The 18,861-nt window shown below is 45.2% G+C and overlaps 1 protein-coding gene across 1 annotated transcript; it reads left to right on the top strand.

Annotated features, from left to right (window-relative positions):
• The first annotated feature begins 5,858 nt into the window (after positions 1-5,858).
• On the top strand, positions 5,859-14,768 carry LRRN4 (leucine rich repeat neuronal 4). The gene is made up of 5 exons (XM_051614977.1): positions 5,859-5,918; positions 7,201-7,927; positions 9,160-9,364; positions 10,908-11,045; positions 12,182-14,768. The coding sequence occupies exons 2-5, from the start codon at positions 7,237-7,239 to the stop codon at positions 13,494-13,496; spliced, it is 2,349 nt and encodes a 782-aa protein (XP_051470937.1). The 5' UTR covers positions 5,859-5,918; positions 7,201-7,236; the 3' UTR covers positions 13,497-14,768.
• The last annotated feature ends 4,093 nt before the right edge of the window (positions 14,769-18,861 follow it).

Below are 18,861 nucleotides of genomic sequence, written 5' to 3'. Positions count from 1 at the left end.
CTATTTCACTGTGACATCTAACTCTAAACTAAATTTGTTTGTAAGTTGAGTAAGGAGCTAAAATGCCTGTAGAAATTATTCTACTGATGTATGAAAAACAGAATACAAAGAGATTACTCAGTGAAACTGTGTCTGAGGGGCCAGATCTGTAGCACTCAGCTCTTCCTGCTGGAGAGAGCCACACACATCCATCAAGTTGAAAGACATTTGGCTCTGCCCTGCAATGCATCATGATCAGTAAAGCAAGGAGAGCATGACACTAGGAGGATCCATGAAACTTCTGGACAAACCAAAGCTGGTTTCACATATCTAAAGAAATACAATGGATGCATGTTGTCATATCACCAAGAGATGTTGCAGAAACCACTGCACAATTCCTAACCATCCCAGGGATTGGATAGCCCTGGCTTTTCTATCACATCCTCTGCTTTTTTTACTGTGCCTATTGGTAGGCTGCTATGGAATTGCTCCCAATTTGTGCCATTTAAAATATTTTGCAAAAAAACAAGCCAAAAAAGCCTATTTCTCTCCCCAGTAGTTTTTACACCAGGGCTGAGGGACAAACCAGTTTGCCATTAGAAGAGGCTTTTCCCACTTCTCACTTGGCTTGACATAGGCCAAGTATTTCCCTCAGTGTTGAGAACCACACAGAATCATAGAACTGTCAAGGTTGGAAAAGACCTTCAAGATCATGAAGTCCAACCATCCTCCCTACAACCCATAACCACTAAACCATCTCCTGAAACACTACGTCTACCCCTTTTTTGAATATCTCTGGGGATGGTGCCTCCACCACCTCCCTGAGCAGCTTGTTCCAATGCCTCACCACTCCTTCTGTAAATTTTTTTTTCCTAATATCCAATCTGAACCTCCCCTGGTGCAACTTGACCCCATTTCCTCTTGTCCTATAGCTGGTCACCAGGGAGAAGAGGCCAAACACCCACCTCACCACAACCTCCTTTCAGGTAACTGTAGAGAGCAATGAGGTCTCCCCTCAGCCTCCTCTTCTCCAGGTTGAACAGCCCCAGCTCCCTCAGCTTCCCCTCATAAGACCTGTTCTCTCAGCCTAGCTGCCCTTCTCTGCACCCTCTCCAGCACCTCGATGTCCTTCCTGTACTGCAGTGCCCAGAACTGCACACAGCACTCAAGGTGTGGCCTCACCAAGGCCGAGTAGAGGGGCAGGATCACCTCCCTGCTCCTGCTGGCCACGCTATTCCTGATGCAGGCCAGGATGCCATTGGCCTTCTTGGCCACCTGGGCACACTGCTGGCTGATGTTCAGCCAGCTGTCAGTCAACACCCCCAGGTCCCTCTCTGCTGGGCGGCTCTCCAGCCACTCCTCCCCAAGCCTGTTGTGCTGCTGGGGTTGTTGTGGTTGAAGTGCAGGACCCAACATTTGGCCTCATTGAAACCCATGCCATTCACCTCGGCCCATTGATCAGTCCTGGTCTAGATCCCTCTGCAGAGCCTCCCTACCCTCAAGCAGATCAACACTTCCACCTAGCTGTGTCATCTGCAGACTTACTGAGGGTTCACTCTATTCCCTCATCCAAGTAATCAATAAAGATGTTAAACAGGAGTGATAAGGGATAGTCCAAGTCCAAGCACTCGCACTATTTAAAACCTGCCCGAGGGTGCCATGTGAAAGCTGAACACACGTCAGTGCCAGCACTTCTTCCACAGGTAGCCTTTTTCCAGACTCAGCCTCCACCTTGGCTTTGTAGTGAGGAGCATGACCCTGCCCGCATTAGAGCCCCTCATTTGGCAATGACACAGTCTTGCTGCCCTGGGGGCAGAGTTTGCCATGCTCTGTTGCAGGGAAGCCCTGTAGTTGCAACCCAGTCTCTAAGTGATCTGAATACATGAATGCAGAGATACAAGAACTATGAAGTTCCTATTAGCAAGTGTGCAGCTCATTTTAGTGCTAAGCAAACACTCCTACTTGCAGCCCAAATTGTCTGAACTGGGATTTCAGAGAAAGTCAAATATTTACATTTTCTTTCCTGCCCTTCCCTCAGTCTCACTCCATGTGTCACTGTCTTTCCAATGAAGACTTCCGCTGCTCTGCACAAGGAGCTCTGCCAGCTCATCCTGCCTGCCTGTAAGCCCCACCCTTGTCATTTTAGCTTTAAGGGAACGATCCTTGCCGCTGTCCTCTCTCCATGTTTGGATCATCAGCTCTCTCTCTCCTTGCTCCACTCACTCTGCAGGGCTTTTCCATGACATGTAAGGAACACTTAGGAAAGAAATGTGGTTTTATCCACCTGCTTTCAGTGCTACATGTGACTGTAGCTCTGCTTCCTATAAGCAGCCCCTGGAAAGGTGGGAGCAGGAAGGCACGACCCAGGCCAACTCCATAATTTCAGGCTGGATACAGTCGGCAGCTCCTGAAAGGAGGCCTGCACCAGCCTGCTCTGCCTGGCACCCGCACCAGCCCAGCACGGGGCCAGCCACAGCATGGAGTTGTCTTTCATTCCACTCCCCATCACAAACATGTTCCAGCCAGAGTCCAGACATTCCCCTTACTGCACAGGGGTACCACACCCTCACTTACTCATGCAATAACCCGGTTAGACTTGGCTTTCTGTTCTTTGTACCACCTGATTTACACACTGGGTTAAAGATCACAGGGTCAGTGATCGGTAGTAACAGTTATTAATTGCCTGGTGCTAGATGTGCGAGATGTGTTACAGAGAGAGTGAAAGCAGGACAAGGGCGGCTGCCTTGAGATTTCACAACAGCAGAGACAAAATGCTGGTCAGGAATGTTGTTTAGAAGTAAACAGAAACCTTTAGGAAACAAAGTACCTCAGCTCAGCTACAACCTTGTTCTCTACATCGTGCTTAATTAAACCCCAGTCAGGTCAGGGTAAAACACTACTGGTGTCATATGGCTGCTGCCTGTTCTTCCAACAAATCAGGGAATGGTTTCTGTTGGAAGGGACCTTAAGGATCATCTAGTTCCAACCCCTTGCCATGGGCAGGGACACTTCCCACTAGACCAGGTTGCTCCAAGCCCCATCCAACTTGGCCTTGAACACTTCCAAGGATGGGGCAGCCACAACTTCCCTGGGCAACCTTGTCTCGGTGTCTCACCACCATCACAGGAAATAATTTCTTCCTAATATCCAATCTAAATCTCCTCTCTTTCAGTTTAAAACCATTCCCCCTTGTCCTATGACTACAAACTCATGTAAAAAGTCCCACTCCAGCTTTCCTGTAGCCCTTTTAGGTACTGGAATTCCATAGATTTCACCCCTGTCTTCAGCATATGTTACTGCAGCAGCCAACTCACACACCCCATAGTTTTCTGAAACCTCAGGCTAAATAATTCTGTTCTTGCACTCTCTCTTGAAAATGACTTGCTTGTGCTTGCTCTTTGAACTGTCCTGCAAAATTCTTCTTTTGTTGGCCTTAAAAGCCATTCTCCAGATTTTTCCAGGATAGTTTCATTCTTAACCATCACTTGGATCATGGCCAGCAAGAAACATTCACCTCTTAAACTTTACAGCCTGGTACCTTTCTCGCCTTCTGCTCTCGCTGTGCTCTGCTTATCTTGATGTCACTAAGGAATGCACGGCTCATCCCTGGCATTCCTGAAGGCACAGGGGTTTTGTGCAGCACTGAATCAGCCCCGGGGAGTGGGTGTCTGTTTCAGCATTCTGTGTATCATCCATGTGAAAAGGCTGACAAAAATGCCTGCCTTTACTAAACATTCCTCCACGTTGTGACTGAAATTCTTAGAAAAGTAGAAAAAAAACTGGGAATAACCTGGAGAAACACAGCAACTTCAGAACAAGCCCAAGAGTCTCACAAATGGGAAATCTCTGCTTGCTACTTCCAGATGGTTTAAAAGAAACTGGTGAAAGGGCTGCTGTCTGCTCCCATACACTTTCACCAGTACCTGGAAAGCTGTTTGAGACACAGAACCGTAACAGTAATATTCCAGATTATTAGAGTTTGCAGATAGGCAAAAAAGCTGCAAAAATACAATGCCTGCCTCAAAAACCTGGCATCCAAAAGCAGAGTCAAGTGGGGAAAATAAAAATAACAAAAGCTTATTTTCCAAGGTGGCTCTGCTTCTTCTTGACAGAAGTTCTCCATATCGATTAGAAATGAAGTACCTCTGGGCAAAGACTCCACCTGGCTTCCACCTTCACTGAAATGAGTGGCCCACTTGCTAACAAAATGGCTTAGCTGCTTTTCAAGTCTCACAAAGCTACGAGGCTGCTCGTCTCAGTCTCCAAAATGAAGTCAGTAAGGTTGAACACATTAAAAGTAAGGCAGCTCACGAGGTTTCATGGAGGAGTTTTCTAAGATATTAATATATTAAAATATAAAATATAAAAGATATTTTAAAACCCAAAACAAAACCATGACAATTTGCCACCTGTCTGGGGCTGGACTTCCCTCCTATTACAACAAATTCTTCAGATTTTTTTTAACCTGCTCCAGTTTGCCCTTTGAACCTAAAAGAGTGACAATCGCTGAAGGTACCTGTTAGTGCACACATGAGCTGCTCCACCAGGATTAATCTGTGGGATTAGCCCCTCATTTAGGGAACTATTTGTCTTCCTTTAGAGCCATTCCAAAAGGGAACAATATGTACATCTCCCCAGCCTCAAAAGAACCGCAAGGGCTCCAGGGTGTCCTATTGAAAGATGGTATCTTGTTCAGTGGCTGTTCTGGTGTTTTTCAAGGCTCTCTCCCCTGGCAGATAGTGAATGACATGGTCAATAGATAAGGTCTGTGTACATGCAGACTCAGTGTTTTTGGGAAAGCAAGACTTTTATCTGCACTTTAGCACCAAAGCATACAGGGCTGTGATGCCTTCATGTCTTTAATGTTTCGCTGTCCTGGATCAAAAATCACTGACTACCGTTTTCCCTGAAAATTCTAATAATTTATTGTCTTACAGTAGCAACTGAACAACCACCCTTTTGCTTTTACTTGGGAACAATCTACCAAGTCCTCCCTTTCCAGTTCCTGGCTTTACTTTCATGACTTGATCAGCCTAATTATTATTTGACTGGTGGGAATGCTGAGAAACCCAGCTCAGGGCGAGTCCCTTGGTGGGAGATGTTTTACTTTGTCAGCTTTACTTACACAGCTTGGGAGGAGAGGAGCGGGAAGGGAGTTCTCCCAAACCACACGGTACAGCAGATGCAGAACAGAGAATACAACCCACACACAGCAGGACAGGGAGAGGCCTTCCAAGTCCATCACGTGCAGCCACAGGCCCTTTCCATCAGCTGAGAGAATTCCCCGCTGCAGGAGCAGTAGGCGAGAGCTTTGCTTTTCACATTTCTCAAGGGCCTCCTTAGAAAAGTAATTTTGTCCTGCGTGAACATTTTCAGGACTTACTCCCAAGTACAAGGGTCTGAGAGAGAAATACAAACACTTAAAGCCTTTTATTGGCGCCTACAGAGCGACCAAAGCCTGTGTCAGCAGACATAGCCTTCTTAGTTTTGTACCACCAGGACCTGTCAGCAAAGAAACACAATCATTCTTCTCCCTTCCCCCCTGTCAGTGGAAGACGTGAGACTTGGGACTACAGACACTGGTCTTTTCCCTTTCCCCCTCTTTCCCCCCGCCTCTGCTTAGACAAAGACAGACGAAACAGCCCTGACTGAGTGTTAGGAAATCAGAGCCCTCCCACCCACCTCCCGCTCGGGCCAAGGGAGCGGGGAAAGCTGCCCCCCCCCCCCTCCAGGCAGGGGAAAGCGGGACGCGGGGGAGCGAGCCTGGAACAAGCCTCTCCTGAGCTTGGGGGCAGAGCCGCCAGCAGGGAAAGCTGGGAACAGAAAAGAGGCATTTCGCGTTTCAGGCGCTCGGCTGAGTCACCCAAGTGTATAAAATCAAGGCCAGGCGAGCGGGGCCACGCAGAGCGGAGGCACGAGGCAGCGGGGCTCCTGGGCAGGTACGTGCCAGCGGGTGCGGGGTAGAGCCAGGGATTCAGATGAAATCTAAGATCGGGATCCAGCAGTCCCCTTCCTCCCATCCTCTCCCTTGCCACGTGCTGGGAATCCAGCAGCTTCAGCGACCAGAAAGCCCTGAGGCTGCTCAGCTCTTGCCCGGTTCCAGATGACAAAAAGGACACAGGCAACCAACTTAAACTATTTTTATACTTAACACCTGGGATGGCAGCAACTGATGATGGTCTGGGCAAGACCTGGCATCATTCAGGGAACAGCGAGTAGCTATTAAGATTTGGAATAAGTTTGTGGTATTTCATAATAAGCGGGGTTTCAGTCACCCCCCTCCACTGTGTAGGTTTTTTGGATGAAGAATGATTTTTATGATGCCTGGCAGCACAAAAGGTAGCTCAGTATGTAAAGCTCTGGTTTCACGCTGTGCTTAATTCCCTCCTCTGACACAGATTACCTGCACAGCCTTGGACAAGTAGTCTAGGACTTTTTCTTTCCCTCTCTTTTTTTTTTTTTTTTTTTCCTTCTTTCACTTTTTTTTTTTAATGGCAAAGACAACATGGGGTGGGGCAAGGAGGGAGGGCAGAGAGAACTGTAACATTGCATACATAATATGCTTCCTCGGTACCCAGGCCTTTGGGGCCCTGATCCGGGACCACACTCGGTTTCTGACCACTTATACTGAAATGTGGTTCAGGACCTGCACTGTCAGCACATCCCTTCCCCAGGAGCTGGAGTGTGGAGCACGTCTGCTGCACTCACCTGCAGCAGGGCCTGGCAGACAAGCTCCAGGCACTGCCATCGGGTCAGGAGCAGAGGTGGAGGGTCAGTCTCACAGTGCAGCTCCCTTGCAGCCTGACCATTACAGTACCAACTGGTATTGTTATACTGGAGTAGCACTGTCTTTGCCTCAGACCCCTGTGCTGCACAGGCACAGCCCAGCGGGGGGACTGGGGAACGTACCTCGTAGGCTGCAGCTCTTCTGGGTGCCAGGCTGGGATCGAGGGTACTGGTGTGGGAACCAGGCTGGTGCTACAACTTGGTTGCTTTCTGCGTGAAAAACTGTAGATGCTGATACTTCTGTCCCCAAGGGTTCATGTTTACTTAAGCTTAATTACAGAAGAGACCGTAATGATCACTTCTGCGGTCTGGATGCAATAGGAAAGGACTTAAAGATGTTTCGCTTTTAAATAGCTTTTAGCTGCCTGGAAGGATTTAATTGAGATCTTAATGCCAATTATTTGTTTTCCCCTCCCTAAAACAAAACACAAACAGATCCTGCAAGTTAATTGCAAGCCACTTCGGAGAAGAATGTTTTCACCTTTGCTTATCCTCTCTCTGCTGGTGGGGAACACAGCGTCATCAGGCCCAGTGAGCAGAGCAGAGCCTGTAGCATCCAGGGATGTCACCACCTTTTTCCAGCTGGCTCAGGAAAACTCTTGGGAGAATGTTAATCTCACCAGCATGTCCTGTGAGGATCGGAAGAACAGGACCTGGATCACACTGCAGCTGACCAACAGCAGCCTGACAGCTTTCCCCGTCTGCCTTCCAGAGGCCCTGGTGACCCTGGACCTCAGCAACAACCTCTTAGAAGAGGTGAATGGCACAGAGATAGCAAACCTCAAGCGGCTGCGCATCCTCTCAATGAGGCACAACCATCTCCAGGCAGTCAGATGGGGATCTGAAGCCCTCAGCAGTCTCCACTCCTTGGACTTAAGCTTTAATAAGCTGTCATTTGTGCCCTCATGCCACAGCGCTGCCCTTCCTAACTTGAGGTGGCTGTCCCTGGCCGGAAATCCACTGATAGAAATCCAACCACTGGCTTTTTCCTGTTACCCTCACCTGCAGTTCCTGAACCTCTCTGCAACGCTGCTTGGGAAGGATGACAGCAGGGGAATTAGGGAGTCTGCTTTTGCCATTAGCACATCTCCCACTGAGGCCATAAACAAGCTTGGAAACACCATCAACATGCTTGATCTGAGTGAGACCTTTCTTGAGAAAAGTAAGTTTCTGGATTTCTCACTGTAAACACGGGGTTTGGTCATGCTGGGGAGAGCAGAAGCCTTGCTGGGATGATGGCTCCCATCCTGGCCGAGCCTGGGGTGGAGGGGGAACATACCATTCTGAAAGCTGTAAATAGCTGGTCCAAGCGTGGAAGGTACTCTCCCAACTGTTCACATACTACTGGGGTAAACCTCATGCAGACCAGCCTCCCAAAGGAAGGGCAGAGACCAGACCCCATCAAAAAGGAGGACCATGTGTCCCACTGCAGTTGCCCACCTCCATCCCAGTTCCACTACCTGCTTAGTGACAGTCATCCCGCTGTCAGCCCTGAGATTAGTTTTGAGACATGGAGGAGGAAATGCATTTCTCCTTCCAGACACACTGCTGAAATCTTTGTCTATTCCTACAGTTACACTCTGCCTTATCCCACTGTATTGAAGTGACACAGAGAGGCTTTTTGTGTCAACCGCTTGGCTTCCGCACAGGAAGACAATCCCTGCCCTGAGCAATTTACAGCATCATTTTTTCTTTTATCTGCCTTTATCTGGCACTTGTCCTGTAGAGAGTGGAAGAAAGAGAAGCAGCACAGAGGGTTTTTTCCCCTTGTGTATGTGCCCTGTTTCCTGTCACCAGCAGTTTATGGACTCCCCAAGCTAAAGGTTTCACCTGTACTCAAATATAACAGATATACCAGCAAATTTCCTCCATAAATTTGCGTAAACTTTCTTGTGGTAGAGAGTTACACAATTCAGTCGTGGGAGGAAAAGGCACTTTTGTATAAGAGTTACTCTTTCAGTTTCATGTCTCTTGCCTCTTTTTCCTGTGCTAGAAGTTTTTGCCCTTCTCACACCATTCAGGACTTTGTTGACCTCTCTAATCTCCCCTTATCCATCAATTCTCTAGGAAGAGAAATTCTTGTTCATTTAATCTCGCCTAATAGGAAAGCTGTTCCGTATCTCTTAACAGCTTTATTGTCCTTCTGTCTTGCCCTCTTTTCCTCTGCCCTGTGACAGCACGACCAAGCCAGCAGCCAATTATTACAAATAGGTGATTGCATCGGCCTTTATGCACTCGTGTATTGATTTTTGTTCTATTCCTTTCCCAAATAGAACAGCTGCTGAACACCATGGAGAGATTTTTATATCTCTGTGAATTCAAAACTTTTTCTAGGCAGAAATCCACAGGAATGCTTTGTTTAGGCAACACGTAGAAATAGTTTTTCTGCTTCAGTTCAACCAGAGTGGACCAGAGACTTGTCCAACCTCAGATCACTTCACCTGACAAAGATGTCACGATTAAGAAGCCTCGATACTGACTTCCTCAGTTCCATGCCTGATCTCCAAGAGCTGAACTGTCAAGACTCCCACTCACTGGGTTTCATTAGGACAGAGATGTTTGACAGTGCTCCTCATCTGAGCCATCTCTCATTTGAGAAGTGAGTTGTTTTCTTTTTTGTTCCTCACCTAACGTTGCCTTTGCCTCACAGCACCATGGTGCTTGGGAGATGTTTCTTATGCAGAGTTTGCTTGTTATCAAATATACAGGAGGGGAGGTATGGGTGTACCACAGAGAAACACGTGTTTCTTACTTAGATAAAGCCTGTAAAGCCTGTCATGTAGACCTGATCCAGCAACAGAGCTGGTACAGCCCAAAGAGATGGCATGAAACTCATAGCACAGTTACTGGTTGCTTAAAATCGCATCCATCACGCTCCCACTCATCTGCTGTATCTTCCAGTCCACTGGGAGAATGCTAATCTAGCATTCTTAAGATTAGCACAGATCCACTGAAGCTCACTTGCAATAAAAGACCATGCTTCCAACATTACCATGGCAGTGTCTCACCAGAGAAGTGAATCACTGTGGATTTCTTGCTCTACAAAAGATGAAAGCTGACAGTTTCCTAAAATCTGCACCTTGGAAGCAGTAAAAAAAATCCTGTCCCTCCTTTAGTGCAAGAGATTAATAGAGTCCCTTGTTCAGCGTTAGTAACAGCAATGGTTTAGTGCTTATTCTAGAGGTAACAACACATCAGTGTGACTTACTTGTTATGTCACACACCTGTTGACATGCTAATGGAAACAGAAGTTGAAGGTGATTTATCAAAAAAAGGGTAGACAAATTGCACACAGAACAATTGGTATAAAGAATAATATTTGGAGAACACCTTAAAATATTTCTATAATATAGGCCCAGATTACAAGCACATCAGAAAACAAATACTAGAACAAATACAAAAACCAGAAAAGACTGTGCTGTAGGAAACCGTTTCAGGAAAACAAACCAATTTAAGCAAAAAAAAAATCAGGAGTCCATCTCCACTTACAATGTCTGCAGGAATGCCAGCTTAAAGTGCTAAAAATCATTACCTAAACTTGAAAAACAAAGGAGTAGCAGTTAAAGTTATTGACAAAAGAGAGCAACTTCTAAGTACTCGGGCTGCAGGGAGGTCACGTTATCACTCTTTTCTGCAGGGAGGACAGCTATACAATACCGGCAAACAAGGTCTTCCTGTATTAGTCATTTGACTTTAACAGATAAGAGAACGTATGTTAAGAGAGGGGTAATTAACATAAGGAGGGTGATTGGCATACAGTGAAGCCATTACCAGCAAACTGAGAGAGTAGCTAGAGCAATGGTGTAGTAAAAAAGCAAAGAGCAGCTGAATGCGTGATGGCAGGGAGGAGATAATGTTTCACAGAGGATACCTGCCAGGTCCTTTCCCCTCCAGCTGCCATCTCCCCTTGGGAGACTTTCGATAGGCTTTAACTCACAGCAGCTACTCTGCAAATTGCAGAGATGGGCAAGTATTGGGCTGGACCTTGAAGTGTGCAGAACAATGGTGTTGGTAACTGGCTCCTTCCAAGGGAACTGGGAATATTGCTTTGTGTTTTGCACGTGGTGGATCACACTTAAGCACACTGCAGCCCTTGGAAGGTACCTCAGCGCTTGCTAATTCCTGAATTTGTCATCTTGTAGCTGTAACCTGAGTTCCTTTAATCCTTGGAATATCAATTCATCGGCAAGTATCACCATCAACTTGTACGGAAATCCTCTGCTATGCGACTGCCAACTCTCCTGGCTGCTCTCCAAGACCAAAAAAGTTGTGCTGCAAAAGTGAGTTCATGGAGATAAAGTAATGCTCGTACACAACGTTAATGTGTACGAAATCTAGCGACCAAACGTTGACTTTCATCCAAGTTATTCTAATTCCTTGTGTGCTCTTTCCTTCCACAAGAAGTAGAAATGTAAAATGAAGCCCCTTTTAGGGACAAAGCATGGCTGAATAATACTTGAATGTGGTCAAATGCGGTTGGGCATATGCAGAACAGTAGAAAACTATATTAGCTGTAGATTGGTGAGAAGGGCTTATTTTCTCTATTCAGATTTCTCTGTTAGCTGGAGATAAAAAAAACGAGCTGACTTAGTGGCCTTGATGGGCCACCACTGGGAGCAGGAACTGGAAGACTTTGCAAAATACTTAGCACATTTTTTCCTCTGTGCCCTTGCATTTCCAAAGCCTAGATCAGCGCTGGCAGACAACAAACCCCTTGTAAATAGCACCGTTTGTCACCTATTGTTTCCATGCTCTCCTACAGTTTGACAGGCTAATTACAGTAAGCTGTAGTTAAAAGGAACTGTTTTGCTGTATATGATCTCTTCCTTTTGAAAGGCCACCAAGATTTGTCATCTGTAGTGGAGAGAGCAGGGAAGCAGACTGTTAACATTAGATTGTTTCTCCTCACTAAGAGTTTAGCAGTTGCATTCTTAACAAAACATGCAATATCTGAGTAAAGAAAGAACTCCAGCATAGTCTTTTAAAAGCACATCCCACGTCTGCACAGCTCCAGCTGCCTAAACCAGCTGGCTTCAGGATCTTGGGAACCCTGTTGTATCTGTGCAGGCGTTCTCCACCTAGTGTGGCATTAAAGCCTGGCCCTTTATGACAAATTGCCTTGAACCCCACCACTCTTGCTGAAGTCCACAGTTCTTCTAGCAAAGGATGCTGCTTCTCAGGCAAAAGATATCCCTGCACCTTAAAATACCATAAAGTCAGTCAGCTGAGTTCCTGGTGCTGTATAAAGCCTTTTGCCAAGCAAAGGGCTATCATTAAGACCACCTAGCTTTGGTTTCATATCTTTAACATAAAGACTGTTTTGGGACAACAGGTTGCCAGCTCCAATGCATGCAGCCTTAGAGAAGCCTGTAATGTTCATGTGGATCTTGTATATTCTAACTTGTCCCCTCTGCAGGGCTTCAGAGACTTTTTGCAACACACCCCAGGAAGATGGACCTTCAACATCTGTTTCACTGCTTGAGCTCCATGATAAATGCCAGTCTGTGGGAAATGTTACACACCCAAATTCAAACACCTCCCTTCCTGAACATGAGGCTGTCAGCCTCACCAGTTATAATGCCACTACTGCAGTAACAACAGACTCTGCTCTGCTAACCAAAGACACTTACACCAGCTCCCCAACTCAGAGGAATGTAATGAGCACAACGGCAGCCAAACCAACTGAGGTCATGCTCACAAAGGCCAACATTTCCTCCCAGGAAGAGGAGGCAGCTTCCAAATCCACAAGCCACCCCCCTTCTCTTGCATCCATAACCACCCCACAGAGTTTTCTCAAAGAGTTCCATAGTCAATCCTCAGATTATGGCTCCACAAGTCAAACTGAAACATATCAGCTAAAGAGAGAGCTCAGAACAACTGATGTGACGTCTCCCCGGGAAGGTCCATTCAACCAGCCCACTACAGATTATTCTACTAAAGCAACAGCAAAACCTAATGCCACTGACCATTATATCTACCCCTTTGCTGTTCACACTGGGGGACCTACAAGCCTACCACAGGTGAACTCCACAAGGACCAGTGCTCGGCCAGAGCTAGGGTCCACCAGGTCACTGATACACTATGTAGATGACTATGATTACAATGAGCAGCCGACAGAAACCCCAGTGCAAGTTGCATATGTTGCCTGTGACTACAACCCTTGCAGACACCTTCAGAGGCCATGCAGCGAACTTCAGAGTGTATCCCAGTGTCTGTGTCCTGGCATGTCGAGGGAAGATGAGGTTCCAGATCCACCAACGCTCAGAGAGGTGTCTGAAGTTACAGACAGCTCTGCACAGATCCGCTGGTGTGCCCCAAATTCAGTTGTTCAAACCTATGAGCTGATGTTTCATGCCCAGGGCAAGGAGGACAGAAAGCTTGTCCTGGACAATATTTATTCCACAGCAAGGCAGCACACGCTGTATAATCTATCACCATACACCACGTACCACATCTGTGTGACTGCTTCTAACAAAGCAGGGTCCAGCCAGGCAGTAAGCCAGGGAATTGCAGGTAATTCATGCACCAAATTTAAAACAAAACCCAGCTACAAGTCTGTCTTTGCTGCTCTGTCTGCAGCAAGTGGACTCTTTCTTATTTCCACTATCATTTTGTCTCTGTTTCTGCGTAAGGCATGCAAAAAGCCTCAGAGTGAGCAGTATGGTACACACTTGGTCTCTTATAAGAATCCAGCATTTGATTATCCATTAAAACTACAGACTACTAATTAGCTTTAGGTGATTGTTTTGCACATTCAAAGCTCACTGCCTCTATCACCTTGGTGTATTTTTCTGAGATTCTTAAAGTCCTTCAGCAAATTTATGAAACATTAGACTTCATGGCCTGCATGTTTCTAAGGAAGAGAAAAACACACACACAAAAAACTTAAAAAATAATAATGAAGGTAGCCAAACTGAAAAAAGCCTTTGGACTCTCATTCATGTGCTAACCAATAAACCTGGACACTAACCTTGAAAAGTTGTTTTTATAACCACTTACAAATACACTAGTGTACATTTCACACAGCAAGAGGCTGCCTAGCCAGCTGTCTGCCTCCAGCACCTCATGGATATGGTCTGCCAAAAGCCATGATCCAAGACACATCTAGCTAAGCAACACAGACACCACTTTTATTCACATTAGTGAAGCTGGGGTTTCAGTTTCTCCAAATGTCTATATAAAGGCAGATATCCAAGAAAGACTATCACTGGAAGGAGTGAAAGGTCTCCTTGGGCTCATTGGCAAGGTGCTGTGCAGATCTAACTCCAGTAAATAACTGGTGACTGCAGCTGCTCAGCAGTTTTCCTGAAACTTCAGGAGCAGGAAAAAGTAACATGGGGATCAAGTTTTAAAAGGACAGCAAGACACTGCAGGATCCTTAGGGCAGAGATAATTGTTTGGTTCTGACTTTGTATGATTTTTTTCACAACTGAGGCTACTGAGTGCTACACCAATACCAATTTACAGGCAGTGAGGAGTTTGTAGTACAGCAGTAACCCACAGAGGGGGGAGCACATTATCATTTGCTTCACAATTGATTTTAAGCTGAGATGGTTGCTCAGTTCCATCGACAGATTTAGCAGGCTGCTCATTTACCTCATACTGAGGTAAAGAGCCAAGTAATTAAACAATGTAATGCGAATGTTGCTGAGAGTTGAAAACCTGAAATCCTGTCCACTAGCAGCAGACATTTTTCAAATGTACTTTGGGGTGCTAATTTCTGCTAAATAATAACAGATGCTGGGAATTCCAGTTCTTCATCAGCTTTGAGCTTGTCATTAAAATTCAGAGATGCTTGTGGAAAGGGAGGTGTTTGTCCAAAATACTTTCTATTTGGAGACCCACAGGTTTATGTTCCAGTAGCTGCATGTTTCTGTTGCTGTATACTGCTGTACAGATACAAGATGTAAGATCTCAGAGAGTGAATGTGCTATACAGTGTAAAATAGTTTCTGTTCTGTCCAATTTTTTTTAATGCTTCTGGTATTAATGAAAATAAAAGCTACAGGGTTGAATTCTTTGTTTAAGACCTAGATCTTCATGTAGTCTTTATTGCCTTTACCATCTACAACATTTAATCTTGAGAAATTAACTCAAACATGTTGTTGTTTTGGAACAACCTTTCAGCATATAGTAAAGTAATTAATGGTAAATTTGTGTTATCTAATATCATAAGAGCTTTCATTTTGTATGTGCACAAGGTGGGCTGTGTCATCCTCACCACTATCAACTTGCAGCCCTTTCTTTCAAGTTTGTCCCTTCCCCCTACACCAATGCTGGGAATGACACCATCATTGGACAGGTGCTCATTTCCAGTTCCCGCCGTTCCCATCTGGAGCTTGTCTGAGCCCCATAACTAAAAACTCCCAATAGAGGAGAACTGCAAATAAAAAACTGGGATGGCATCACCTATCACTTTGAAAATCTCTTTATTTTCACATCCTGGTAGTTCAGACCTTTCCTAGTTTTCCATACTTATTTACAGCCTATTTTTTCCTGCATTTTCTGGACGATCTAGGGAACAGGGGCAGATACTTCATTTGAAGTGACCAGGAACCTTCAGTCTTTGCCTCACATTATTCCAAACTGGGGCAGGGATCATATATTTTCCCCTTGTGTTTGTGCTACATATCTCTAAGAGACCTTAACTGCAGTCTTCAGTACTCCCAGAAGCAGAAATAAAGTGGAGCAAAATAAGAGATATGTGAATAGGAACTTATATAATCTTGAAGATAAGGTCTAGAGGAGGAGAACAAAAAAGATACTGCAACTAACAATAAAGTTTGTTCCAGCTAAACTACGAGGAAATCTAAAGCAACAGGACATCACTTAAAATGAGATTTTGATAGGATACCTCAACCTACCCTTCACAACATTGCAACTCGCCATCACTGCAACACCTAACTAGAAAGCCATGAAGCTAAGCAGAAGACCTACCAGCAACAGGGTCTGACTTCCCTGAGGGTCAGTAACGAGGGGACGTTCCAACCTGACACTACCCAGAAGCACAACCTCCTATCAGCCTCAGTTTCTTGAACCTTTCCTCTGTGAGATGTAGGTTTATCACAACTGGTTTCTCCAACCAGTTCTCCAGCCTCTCCTGACTTTTCACAGGCCTTCACTCCCTTTAAGCCAAGGCAACATATCAGAGCCTCCCCTTTCAAAGTGCCCTTCCTTGGAGACAAACAAATATGTAAGTCCCACTCCCATATACTCCACTTGCTCCAACCTACAGCAACCCTCAACAGCCCAGTTTCTGTTTGAATCGGTGCTTCTCTTACTTCACTTTTTCCTGTTACTGGTGCTAAGCCACAACCACCCTTCCTTGGATATATTATATATATACACTCTTGAAATAATTTTCAAGTTAAGAAAGCTACTGGCTTTATTCTGCCATACTTAAAAAATTCCAGCTTGGATGAAAAAGTCCCCTTCTGTATTCCCACCCAGAACTCATCTTTTAAACAGCTGCTGTAGCCCAAGAACAGGTAAGATGACCATTATTCAGAAGTGCAACTTTCATTTGAGTAAAGTCACAATATTTTCAAAGTATTCAAGTATAAAGCTTTTCTTTGAAAGCACTGTCTATGTTAGTTCTTAAAAGCAATGTATACTTCTAGAATCACATTATCCATTCCAGATTTTTTACTGTGGCTGCACATCCCAATTTTGAAAGTAAACCCTAAAAAAGCAATCAGTATTTTAAACTCCAGGGTAAAGTTATCTTGAAAGCCTATTTTCTGGCTTCCATATAATCCCAGTATGACTGCGGACAAAAAATTAATACCATCCCCATTCCCCAACCTCAAAGCCCAGAGCTGTCACTCTTGTAAACACAACTAATAACCAGTTTGGGGGTTTCCTGGGTTTTCCTTACTGTGGACTGACAAGGAGCAGAGCCCGCTCTTGCAGCACTGCTTGGGCCTGGGGCCATGAGGAGAACAACCAGGGAGCTAAGCAGAAACCTTCCCACCCACACAAGAAGCCATCTTCCCCTAGTTCCTCCCAACAGCAAATTCTGTTTGGACCTCCACCCTCCTTTGGCAGTGTGACTGGGATGCCCACACATCTCCAAAACAATTTTAAAACCTAAAAAAAAAGCCAACCCATTACAAAAAAAAAAAGCCCATAACTAGCAATCCACTTACTGTTCAATAGCTCAAAATCTTCTCCAGTTTCTCTGTGAGAGGAAGATGACGTGGGAGAGTGACTACAGCATTTAAACATGCTTTTTGAAGAGCTTATGTTTTGTTTTTTTCTGGCTTTTCTTAAGAAGAAATTGATATCTGCATTCCAAAGAACCTTCTCCATTCACTTGTGATTGTTTTTCTTCTTTCTACAGGACCAAGTTCAAGAAAAGGAAGTCCAAAATAGCCAATGGTGCATGTGGGTGCATCCCCTGGGTGTCATGGCCTAAGTGTGTGCTGCTCCATCTCTAACTCAGCGTTTGAAGATGAGTCACTAAGTCTCTCACAGAATCCTCCAGAAACACTCTGGGAAAAGGAGATGATCCATGGAAAGGACTCCATACAGAAAAACATGAAGCTCTCCAGAGGCCAGAACCCATGCAGGCAAAGCCTGGCTGGCTGCAAGGAAACAGAGGGATTGTCTTGTCTTTGGTTCAATAAATGCCGTGTAGAGAAGCAGTCACCTGGGCAACAGGAGCAGGTGGGTGGGAAAGCCCTGAGCAGGGAGCCTGCTTTTGGGAGCTGTCCCTGGCCACAGACTTGAGGGGGATTGATGTGGCCAGCTGGGAGGCGATGCAGCAGGCAGGCAGCTCACATCTTACCACTGGCCTCATCAGCCTCTTGGCGGAAGGAAGCAGAACTTGCAGCACCACGCTCAGCAAGCACTGCCCCGGCACAGACCTGCTGCTCCACAGCGAGCTCCAGAGAAACGCATTCATGTCCTGGTAGAAACAAGGATGCCTCCAAGGGTTCAGGATCTTGCTTGCCAAGAAGCATCTGATTCCCACTTCCCCTGTGAAATACAGAGATATTTATCACAGGTGAGAACATGCTTGATGTTTGCAGAAACAGACACTCATCAAAGAACATGTTTAAACTCCTGGTGCTTCTTCTTTTTATCAGCTGTCCAAAGTATGCAGAGTTTGTTCTAAAGCAGGGCAATGTATTACAACAGTAATTCCAACATCTTTTAAAAAAGTAGTCAAGCAGGACAGCAAACAACAGTATTGTTTTGAAATACGTTCAGGAAACAATCCCTTGCAGCAAGGCCGGTGTTCTGCTGTCATCTAGAGGGAGAGGGTGGAATCACTTCCCCAGGTACAAACAAATTTTTTCACCAAAGAACTTCAGCTGCACCTCACAGACCAAGCTCACTAACTTACACTACCCCTGTGCCTGCCTGTGAGCATCTCTGTACCCTCACGTATTAACAGCTGATGGAAAAGAAAGCAGAAGTGCTAAAAATAAACAGTATATACAGGCTGAGTCCCATAGACTGTCATTCAGCAGTTTCTCTGTCCCTGTCTAATTCTTTTTGCAGCCTTGTAATCAAGGATTTCTCTGCCAACTTGACACTGATGAGGAAAAATGTAAAAAAAAAAAAAAAATTTAAAAAAAAGGTAAAAATTAAATGTCTTAAGAACAAGGAGGGGGTTACTCTCTGGGAAAACCAAAACTGGCAATCAGTCTACAAGTGCAGTAAGATTTTTTTAAGATATTGTAATTTTGAAAACAGAGATCAGATCACATTTATTGCACTTGCAGGAAAAAAAGGCAAGATTAATGGTTAAGTGTGTTTCTGTTACCTGATACCTTGAATTTAATTTTGCATATAATATTACCATGGAATGTTAACACAAGTGGATGGGGACCCTCAAAACAACTCTTATCTGGTTCAAAAACTACTGGTGATGCAACTCATGCTCATGATTTTGTAGATCCAGGGCACAGCAGCAAATCATATAGCCCACTATATAAGTATATATGTATAATTTATTCTGTCCATATGGAAGATGTGGGTATTTGCATGCCCCACCTATTGCAGCTCTGAAGGCTCAGGCTGCCAAGAAAGCGTGAAATAAATTATCTCCATTTTCACTGCTAGAGTTGACCAGCCCATACCTCCAAGC

The sequence above is a fragment of the Apus apus genome, chromosome 3, assembly GCF_020740795.1.
Source record: "Apus apus isolate bApuApu2 chromosome 3, bApuApu2.pri.cur, whole genome shotgun sequence".
Taxonomy (NCBI): domain Eukaryota; kingdom Metazoa; phylum Chordata; class Aves; order Apodiformes; family Apodidae; genus Apus; species Apus apus.
Note: the sequence above shows the minus strand (reverse complement) of the source record. Positions and strands in the feature narration are given on the sequence as shown.